The sequence below is a fragment of the Fukomys damarensis genome, unplaced genomic scaffold (genome assembly GCF_012274545.1).
Source record: "Fukomys damarensis isolate Sample0158 unplaced genomic scaffold, DMR_v1.0_HiC HiC_scaffold_1, whole genome shotgun sequence".
NCBI classification, from domain to species: domain Eukaryota; kingdom Metazoa; phylum Chordata; class Mammalia; order Rodentia; family Bathyergidae; genus Fukomys; species Fukomys damarensis.
Window position 1 is genome coordinate 27833797 of NW_022900913.1, and position 11351 is coordinate 27845147.

The 11351-nt window shown below is 35.6% G+C and overlaps 1 protein-coding gene across 2 annotated transcripts in view; it reads right to left on the reverse strand.

Moving 5' to 3' along the window:
- The window catches only part of Lmbrd2 (LMBR1 domain containing 2), a 47341-nt gene that overhangs the window by 16677 nt on the left and 19313 nt on the right, over nt 1–11351 (reverse strand). For both annotated transcript variants that reach the window (XM_010605462.3, XM_010605463.3), the window contains one exon: nt 385–459. In XM_010605462.3, coding sequence (XP_010603764.1) covers nt 385–459 — 75 coding nt within the window. The remainder of the gene's footprint in view (nt 1–384; nt 460–11351) is intronic.

Consider the following 11351-nt stretch of genomic DNA (forward strand, 5'->3'; position numbering starts at 1 on the left):
AGAAGTTGGTTGAAACAGATTCCTGAGGTTCAAATTTATTTTCTTATAGAAGATATGCCTTTAGTGATCATATATAATGGCAATTTAAACTCTATCTTTATGATTGTGTCATGGCAATTACTATACATTACTCAACATCACCACAATCTCCACATTTCAATGGAAAATAACTTTATATCTGATTTAACAAATGAACAACAACAACAAAAAACCCCGTGTACATATTACTATTGGTTTATAGTCAATATTTCCAAAAATATTGGGAAGACCCCAGTCATAGTTCATTTCATATTTTTCTGATGCTTTTGTCATTATGTAAAACATTAATTTATATATTACATAAATTAATATTTTAAAAGGAAACAAATGAGATAATTTAATTACCTTTTTGAGTATTGTGTCAACACACTTTCTCAATGGGTGGTTATACTTGATGCTTTCATTCACTTTACGAACTTCCTATAAAAACAGTTAAGAGAAATAAAAATATTTCCATTTTTACACATCAGATATTTCAAATGACAATGCACTAAATGCTATCTATTGTTTCACAAATTTAATTTCAACTCAAATTATTTAATATTATGAAGTATTTTTCACTTAATAAAAATTCCTAAGAACATTAAAAAAGTAACTAAATAGCAGTACCTATACCCATGATCATTAATTGATATGTCAACTTGTCTTGAATAAGAACCACCTAGCAGATTAGTAAATTCTGATGTATCTGTAGATGTTTGACATGTACGTCAGCAAACTGAGACAGGAAGATCTACACTGATGTCAGTGGCACCAACCAATATGCTTGTAACCTGGATAAATAAAATGGGAAACAAAGCATCTCCCATTTTTGAAAGACCTGGTGTCATCACCATTGCCTTTGGACACTGGTGTCTAGTTTTTTCAGCCTTCTAATGCAGACTCTTCAGCCTTCAAAACCAGACTCACACTGGTGCCTCTATGAGTTTCCAGACCTATGAACTTCAAATGCTATTGGATCCTCTGCTGTCCAGCATATAAATAGCCATTTTGGAGATTTCTGCCTCTGATCCCACAAAGGGCCACTGTGATTCTTCTGTCTCTCAAGGTCATACCTAATAAATCCCTTTGTATAATTATGTATATATTTTACATTGATTTTATACCTTTAAAGAACCCTAATGCAATACTCTCACACTTTTTATAACTTTCTAGATTTACTTACTTATTATTTGCTTACTTGGTCTACAAAAATGATTAAAAATTATTTTAAAAGATGTAACAATTGTTGTGATCCTCAGCCAGGCATGGTAGCACACACCTGTAATCCCAGCATTTAGAAGGATGAGGCAGGAGGATCATTGTGAATTCAAGACCAGCCTGGACTTCATAGTGAATTCCAGGTCAGTCTCAACTACATAGTGAACCCTGCCTCAAAAAGAAAAACAAAACAAAAAACAGGATTGTATTCCTCCACCTTGTCTCTCAAGATCAATTATCTCACTATCTTAAATATAGTAAAGAAACCAAAGGAGGCATCAAACACTACACACATTACAAAGAACTTGCTTCTTTGCAACAGGAGAGTACTCTAGAACAGTCGCAATTGATTCATCCTACATTTGTTTATTAAGACTACACTATACATTAGCACTGTGCTGGTTAATCCATGCTGGAGGGTGGGGTAGGAAACAAGAATTGCCAATCTACAACTAAAATGACAGTTTGGTGTTGAGGTAATGAATATGAAAGGATAGGTTAAGGAGAAGAATATTTAGAACCAGTAGTTCCTAGGGAATCACAATACTATATACTATTCGTGAAATAAAAACAAAATTTGGAACAAGTATTTTAAGCACAAAAACAGCATGTCATAGCATAAGAGTCAAGAAAGGGGGCTCTGTATTTAGCTCAGTGGTTTCACCAACTGCCTCACAAGCGTAAGGTCCCGAGTTCAATCCCTAGTACCCACCCCAAAAAAAACAGTCAAGAATGGAACTCCCTGGGATATGAAAAAGAACATTTGAACTGTAGAATAGAGGAGGGCATCAAAGGATACAGAACTCAAGGTACAGAAACCATCTGATATCAACAAATTGTTACAAATATGTATAACTTGATGACTAAGAATAACTATCCTTAATAGGTGAAGAGTTTTGGCAAACAAGTAGAAAATGAGAATATAGAAAAAATATAATTTGGGAGGAGGTCTCTCCAGCCGCCTGCTCGGGCCCACCTGCCGGGTCCGTGACCTCCCCTACTGCGCACCACCAGATCCAGAAAGGAAGGTAGCCGCGTGGGTGCCCTTGAATCACACCCACGACCTGCTCTCCCCCATCCCCATTCTCACACCTCCTGATTGGGCCAGTCCTTGGACCCACTCTGCAGAGGCATAGGTGGTCATGAAGGGTAATTTTCTGAGCTCACAACGTTGAACATCTTTAAAGAAAGGGCAGGGGAAACCTGTAATAGAACTGAGTGGAGTTCAACACTGTGGGTTGGTAAACTCAATTTAGCCCTTGTGGACCGAAGTCAGTATGAGTCGTGAGGACCTGCCATTGGCTAGCTTAGATCAGGGGATTCGGTTCTGCACATGGCTGTACACGTGGTATAATATGACAACAGAAACATAGTCTGAAAGAGGCCCTTCAAATTTTTTTTTTTCTTTTCCTCATTCCACCCTAAAATTACTTTCTTTTTTCTGTCCTCTCTCTCCAAGTCAGTCTCTTGCTCCACCATATTATCCCTCATCTCCCTTTTTATTCCTGTTCCTGCCCTAACTCAGACTTCTTCTTTTATTATTTTTTCTTTTTTTCTTTATGTTCTTTTCTCCTGTCATTTTAGTTCACTCATGGCTCCGTAGCTTCAAGGGAAGGTGAGCCCCTGTTACTGTTAAGCGGATATATTCTTGTCCTTATTCCTGCACTCTGTCTATCCCCTTTAAAGTTAATAGTTTCATTATGATAGTATGGTCATTCTATGTTCTCTGGCTTCACTTCAAACCTTCTCCAATTCTTTATCTACTAATCTCGTCCTAACTCAGTCTAACCCCCCATCCTAAATGGTAAAGATGCTATATTGAAAAGCATATTCACTGCAAACATATTTGGGGCTGCTTCTTGATATTAATTTAATTCACATGGTTTAAAGGTGATAGATTAATGATTACCACAAGCGGGCAATTTGCAAGCTGTGTTTGATCCTATTGGGCTGCTGAATGTATCAACTGGGATTAAGGATTGTGATTGATTATTTAATGAGTTGTTTTCTCCGATATTATGAAAATGAGGATGTCTATGAGTCATTAGAGACTCAAAAGCTAAAACGCAACTATATCAGGAAGATTTAAGTAATAACCCAGAAATTAAAACAAGGACAACGCAACAACAAAAATAAAAATGAGAAAACACTTAAGCAAGACCAAAGACACACTTCCAGTTCACCAATGGCAAACAGTACGACAAATGAGGATGAAAAATCTGATAGTGAAACAGCAGGACACCCTGGACTCATATCACAGGAGGTAACAAAACAGATCAATCGGGCTATAGAAAAATTCAAATCAGAAATAATTTCCCAGTTAACCATAGAGTTGGTGAGCAAAATGGAAGTCATGATTCGAGAAGCCATGAAGAAGCCATGAAGACTCAGCATAAGAAAGAAATAGAACCAATGAAAGCCCAACAGAGGAAAGAAACGGAATCCATAAAACAGATTCAAACAGATATCCAGGAGATTCAGAAAGCCATTGAAAGTGTACACAACAGAATAAAAGATTGCGAAGATAGAATTCAGATATAGAAGCTAGGATAGCAGTCAGTGACCATGAAAAAAGAGGTCTCTCAAAAACAGTAAGGGATCATGAGAAATCGATCCAACAACGGCTAGACGATGCAAAGAAAAATAACGTAAGACTGATAGGAATCCATGAAATAGCAAGAGAAAATACAAATGACTTAAAAAAGCTCTTCACAGAATTAATGACAGAAAACTTCCTAAACAGAAGGGAAGAATTCGACATTCAGATAAGTGAGGCATATAGAACTCCAACTAGCCATGATCAAAAAAAAAATCTACACCTAGACATATAATAATCGAGATCCCAGAAATCAAACAGAAGAACAAAATACTACAAGCAGTAAGAGAAAAGAAACAAATCACATGCAAAGGAAAGCCCATTAGAATCACAGCAGACTTCTCAACACAAACCTTTAGGTCAAGGAAAGCCTGGAGTAAGGTATTTCCAGTCCTAAAAGAAAACAACCTCCAACCTAGACTGATGTATCCTGCAAAACTCTTTCAAAATAGATGGGGAAATAAGAGCGTCCATGACAAAGAACACCTGAGAAACTTCATGAACACCAAACCAGCACTACAAGGAATTCTAAACAATATCCTAGAAAAGGACAATGAAGGTCACAATACCATGAGGCCCAACAGACCAAATCAAATAGGCAAGGCAAGAAACTAAAAGGAGAGGGGAGAAAAAGTAAAAAGAGTCAATAATAGGACAATAACATGACAATAAGTCAGAACATATCAGTTGTAACCATCAATGTTAATGGCCTCAATTCACCAATCAAGAGAAACAGACTGGCAGAATGGATTAAGAAGCAAAATCCAACAATATGTTGTATACAAGAAACACACCTAGTGCAAAAGGAAGCCCACAGACTGAAAGTAAAAGGATGAAAAACAATTCTCCACGCGTCAGGAGCCCAGAAAAAAGCAGGGGTAGCAATCTTATTTGCAGACAAAGTAAATTTCAAACCAAAACTCATTAAGAGAGACAAAGAAAGCCACTACATCCTTGTAAAGGGAACAATTCAAGAAGAAGAAATGACAATCATAAACATATATGCACCAAATATAAATGCCCAAACTATATACAACAGATATTAAATAACATGAAAAACCAAATAAACACTAATACAATTGTAATGGGGGATCTAAATACCTCACTATCACAAATAGACAGATCATCTAGGCAGAAAATCAACAATGAAATAATAAAACTGAACCAAGCTTTGGAACACATGGACTTAATAGATGTCTACAGAGTATTCCACCCCACAAAATCAGAATATACATTCTTTTCGGCTGCACATGGATCATTCTCCAAAATAGACCACATACTGGCTCACAGAACAGGTCTGAATAAATGCAACAGAATTGAAGTCATCCCCTGTATATTGTCAGATCCTAATACAATAAAACTGGAGATCAATAGCACAAGAATCTGTAGGAACTTCACAAGCACATGGAAACTGAACAACACTCTCCTAAACAATCAATGGATTACAGAGGAAATTAAAGAAGAAATTAGACAGTTTTTACGAATAAATGAAAATGCCAATACAACATACAGGAATCTCTTGTACACAATGAAAGCAGTTCTACGGGGAAAATTCATAACATTGAATGCCCACACTAGGAAAACAGAGAGAGCTCAAATAAACAACCTAATGATGAATCTTAGACTCCTAGAAAAACAAGAGCAAGAAAAATCCAAAGCTCTAACAGAGGAAATTATAAAGATTCCAGCAGAAAGCAATGCAGTGGAAACTAAGAAAACAATACAAAAAAATAAATGAAACGAAGAGTTGGTTTTTAGAAAGAATAAACAAAATTGACAAACCCTTAGCTAATTTTATCCAAAAGAAGGAAAGAAAAGGCTCAGATCCATGCAGTCAGGAATGAAAAAGGCGAAGTCACAACAGATCCAACAGAAATCCAGAGGATCATTACTACCTACTTTGAGAACCTGTACTCCAATAAATTGGAAAAAACAGAAGAGACGGACAGATTTTTAGATACTTATGAATTACCAAAGTTGAACAAAGAAGATAAAAACATTTTAAACACCCCTATTACAGTCAGGGAAACTGAAAATGTAATTAAAAATTTACCAACAAAGAAAAGCCCAGGCCCTGATGGATTCATTGCTGAATTTTACAAGACATTTAGAGAAGAAACTTTTCAGTGAAATTGAAAGGGAAGCTATACATCCAAATTCATTCCTAGAAGCAAGTATCACTTTGATTCCCAAACCAGGGAAAGATGCAACTAAAAAAGAGAACTACAGGCCAATCTCCTTAATGAATATAGATGCAAAAATCCTTAATAAGATACTAGAAAACAGAATACAGAGGATTATCAAGAAGATCATACATCCTGACCAAGTCAGATTCATTCCAGGGATGCAAGGGTGGTTCAACATACATAAGTCAATAAATGTAATACATTATATAAACAAAGTCAAGGACAAAAACCATATGATCCTCTCAATAGATGCAGAAAAAGCATTTGATAAAATTCAACACCCATTCATGATAAAAACTCTACAAAACATTGGAATAGATGGTCTATACCTCAACTTAATAAAGGCTATCTACAAAAAACCAACAGCCAACATCATATTAAATGGCCAAAAACTGAAAACCTTCACGTTAAAGTCAGGAGCAAGACAAGGATGCCCACTATCACCACTCCTCTTCAATATAGTTCTGGAAACATTAGTCATAGCAATTAGACAAGAGAAATAAATTAAAGTAATAAAGATAGGAAAGGAAGAAGTTCAACTGTCATTATTTGCTGATGATATGATATTCTACATTGAAGACCCAAAAAACTCCACCAAAAGACTTCTAGACTTAATTGACAGATTCAGTAGAGTAGTTGGATACAAGGTGAACACCGAAAAATCAATAGCCTTCTTATACACAAATAACAGACTCACTGAGAGGGAAATAACGGAAGCAATTGCCTTCACAACAGCATCCAAAAAAATGAACTATCTAGGAATCAATCTAACAAAAGAAACAAAAGATCTCTACATTGAAAACTATAGCACTCTGAAAAAAGAAATTGAAGAGGATATAAAAAATGGAAAGATATCCCCTGCTCCTGGGTAGGAAGAATCAACATACTGAAAATGGCCATACTACCAAAACTGCTATACAAATTCAATGCAATGCCAATTAAAATTCCAACACTATATTTCACAGAACTAGAAAAAAGAACCCAAAAATTCATTTGGAACCACAGGAGACCTAGAATAGCAAAAGCCAACCTAGGCAACAGACACATGGCAGCGGGTATAACAATTCCCAATTTGAAACTATACTACAAAGCCACTGTGATAAAAACAGCATGGAACTGGCAAAGAAACAGGCCTGAGGATCAGGGGAACAGACTGGAAGACACAAAAAAAAATCCAGATGTACTCAGCTACCTCATCTTTGACAAAGGAGTTGACCATCCACAGCGGAGGAAAGATAGCCTCTTTAATAAACGGTGTTGGAAAAACTGGATTTCAACCTGCCACATATTAAAATTGAACACTTATCTTTCACCATGCACTAAATTAAAATCCAAGTGGATTAAATATCTAAATATTAAAACAGAAACATTAAACTTGCTGGAAGGTAAGTTAGGCAGAACTCTTGAAGACATTGGTATAGGAAAAGACTTTATGAACAAATCCTCAGTAGCATGGGAACTAGCAGAAAGAATCAACAACTGGGATCTCATCTTATTAAAAAGCTTCTGTACTGCAAAAGAAACCATCAGCAGAACTAAGAGACAACTTACAATGTGGCAAAAAATTTTTTCCAGCTGCTCTTCAGACAAAGGACTATTATCTAGAATATATAAAGAACTCAAAACAATCAGCCCCCCCCAAATATAAAGACTCGATTCAAAACTGGGCATCCGAAATGAACAGACATTTATCAGACAAAGAAGTAAAAGCAGCAAGTAAATATATGAAAAATGTTCCACATTACTGGTCATTCGAGAGATGCAGATGAAAACAACACTGAGATTCCACCTCACCCCACAAAGAATAGCTGCTATCAAGAAATCATACAATAACAAATGTTGGTGGGGTTGTGTGGAGAAAGGATCCCTTCTCCATTCTTGGTGGGAGTGCAGACTGGTGCAACCACTGTGGAAATCAAAATGGAGAAACCTCAAAGAGCTTGGACTGGAGGTTCCATTTGACCCAGCCATCCCTCTGCTGGGTATCTTTCCAAAAGAACTAAAAGAATCATATCACAATGATGTATGCACACCCATGTTTGTAGTGGCACAGTTTGTAATAGCTAAAACTTGGAAACAGCCCATTTGCCAATTATTTGGAAATTAGATAAAGAAGATGTGGTTTTTCTATAAAATGGAATATTACTCAGCCATAAAGAATGAGAAAATAGATTCATTCATAGGAAAATGGATACATATTGAAGATATACTTTTGAGTGAAATAAGTAAGTCACACATGTGTAAATACCGAATAGTTTCTCTGGTGTGAATAAACTGCAATAATACATAAGATCCTAATAGGATTATGACATTGTGAAATGGGAATAAAGGGGCTAAAAGTGTAGGGAAGGTGGGATGGATAGGGGAAGGGTAATAAGGGAAAAGAAAAAAATGTGAGATAAAGAAAAGATGGAAATAAAGTGCTTGTAGATGGAGAGGGGAGGAGAGGGTGAAGGTCGGGGGTGAAGGGAGGGCAGAGGTAAGGGGAAAAAATGAGAATCAAGACTTGTCATGTAGAGGTACAAAATCCCAACAATGAATGTAACTGTACTATATCCCTAAAATGTACCAATAAACTCAATTAAAGCTAAAAAAAAAAAAAAAAAATGAGAACCAAGACCTGTCATGTAGAGGTGCAAGATCCCAACAATGAATGTAACTGTGCTATATCCCTAAAATATACCAATAAACTCAATTAAAGCTGAAAAAAAAGAAAAAATATAATTTGCCTGTAAATGTATAAAACAATATTTAAGCTCACTAAATATTACTGTTTTAAAAAGAGAACAGTTTCCTTGCAAAATTAGAAAAAAAAGAGGGCCGGGGATTTAGCTCAGTGGTTTTTCCTGCCACCTGCCTCACAAACACAAGAACCTGAGTTTGATCTCCTGTACCAAAAAAAAAAGAATTTTGAAAAAAACAGATATTATGTAACGACATAAGATTGTAAAGAAACAGGCCCTCCTATACAGAGTGAAAAGTGATAAACTATTGAAGGGTAATTTAGCAGCAACTATCAACAGTTAGTATACCCATACTGTGAATAATCCGTACCAACATACACTGTTTCTATAAAATTTAGCTTAATGAGGAAAACACACATTAACCAAATAGAAAAGGTGTGGAAACTGCTATAAAAGTATAGGACGATCTGAGAGGGTATAATCTAGTAGGAGGGTTTGTAATAAACTAGTAATTTAAAAGGGGGATAAAGCAAAAATGAGTAGGAGTCAGCCAACCAAAAGGAGGGTGGAAAGAGTCTTCCAGATAGAGGGACAAGGACAGAAAATTTAAAGGTTTTCAGACAGGAGTGAGTATTTCAAATAGAAAGCATAACTACAAAGAAAACAAGAATAAGAGCCTAACACTTGATCATGCTGAACAAACAAAATCAAAGCCTTCATAAAAGCCCTCAAATTATTTTGAGGTCAATATGTGAGGCCTAAACATAAGAGCAAGGTGGTTAGACTTGGGAATTTAAAAGGTCACCTTGAAGCATATACTACTTTACAATTTTTCATTACTAAGATGCCTTAAAGTGTGTAAAATCACAAATTCATCCTATTTGAAAATATACAATGTGACTAGATATTATTTATGAAAAATTGTATTTTTTCTTTAAATTATTTAGTCATATTAAATAAAAACAAGTACTAGAATTTTAACATTTGCTCTGTTCAAAAGTTCATAATTTTATAAAACATGAGAAGCATTTGAAATATTAGCTTTGTTTCCTTCATACAAAATAGCAGAGATTCGGGCCCTTTGATTATTGTGCCTAATCGATTCTTTTGTAAGCAGGCCAAACAATGTCCATGAAGGCTAACACAGTTTTGAGTAGAAATAAGTAATTGCTTCTCTCCCCAAAGTCTCTATCTAAATAAATAACAAAATGTAAAGGTAACCTTTTAGGCCATTTAGCAAATACTTTTTGAATGGTTTGACACCTTTTCAATGGATTTGAATGTCTCATTAATGCTTCAATGAAAAGTAACAGCCATACTCACTCTGGAGAGATGAATTTCAAGGAAATATCAAAATCGGTTTTTATAAAACTATATTTTGGGATTATACATGTGGTGGTTGAGTGTGTCAACTTGATTGGCTTGGAAGCTTCCAAGGGGACTGGTAGAGCACTCTTCTTGATGTGTCTGGGTGGTTTAGTAAGTGTGACACTGGGTATTAGATCTAGTGCTTCACCCCAGTTTTTTGGGTGCTGTTCCCCAGCGTTATGTCTCAGGCAGCCCTGAATTAAGCAGCTTTTCACCATCAGGCCCTCCTGCCCTGATGTACCTGCCTTAGAGCCCAATGTTCTTGTGTGGAATCCTCCAAAACTATGAACTAAATTAAATCTCTCCTGCTTTAAATTATGGGTGTTAGGTATTGTGACCCAGCAACTGGAAAGGTAATATATATGTAGAGCTGAAAAAATAATTACCAAGTTCACTGAACTTTGTGATCTATTAAAACATATACCAATGTATTTTAAGTTTTCTTTCAGACTATATTATTCACAGTTTTGTTCAATGCTTTTTCCTACAGTAAATTCTATACTCCTCCATCAAATTCATTGTCCTAAACCATATACAGTATCATATATCTTCCTTGTTAGGAAAGTGTCAATGATTTCTCATTAATTTCGAAACAGCCTGGACTTTGGCATTGGCCATTCAAGGCCCTGATAACAGCCACAAAGTTCATAATTACTTTAATTTATTTTTAAAACCTCTTAGTATTTTACTAGAATGCTGTCAGCCATCAAAATGCTAGCCATTCTTCAAGACCCAGGTCATATTTTATCATCTCTGATTATTATTAAAATGTAAAATCACTCCTTAGTAGAGAATTTCCTCTGTATCTTCCACATCACTTTCACCATCTGCTGTAAGGGAGTATACAATCTTCTGCTCTAGACAGAAGTGCTTGGCTAGCACTTCACATGACAGGAAGATAAATACTTGTTAAGTGATGAATAAATTTCCTCAAGTTTATGTTTTTGGATATTCAGAAAAACAGAAAGAATCCCAAATTACTTTAATGTACATGGGCAAAAAAATTCATACTTGAGAAACAATTTTCTTTGGTGATGTGATACTGTTTGCAGGAGGAAGGCAGAATTCTGGAATCTTTTTGGATGTGCTACAAAATATACATTAAGAAGAGCAGTTTCTTTTCTTTGTTTTGTTTTTGTTTTTGTTTTGTTTTGTTTTGTTTTTAACGGAATGTGCTGAATGTCTATAATTTTGTTCAGATGACTGCAGAACCTGGAAAAGCTGTTGCTGCTATCGATGCATAACATACTATTATTAGTCTTTTTATATAAATATAAA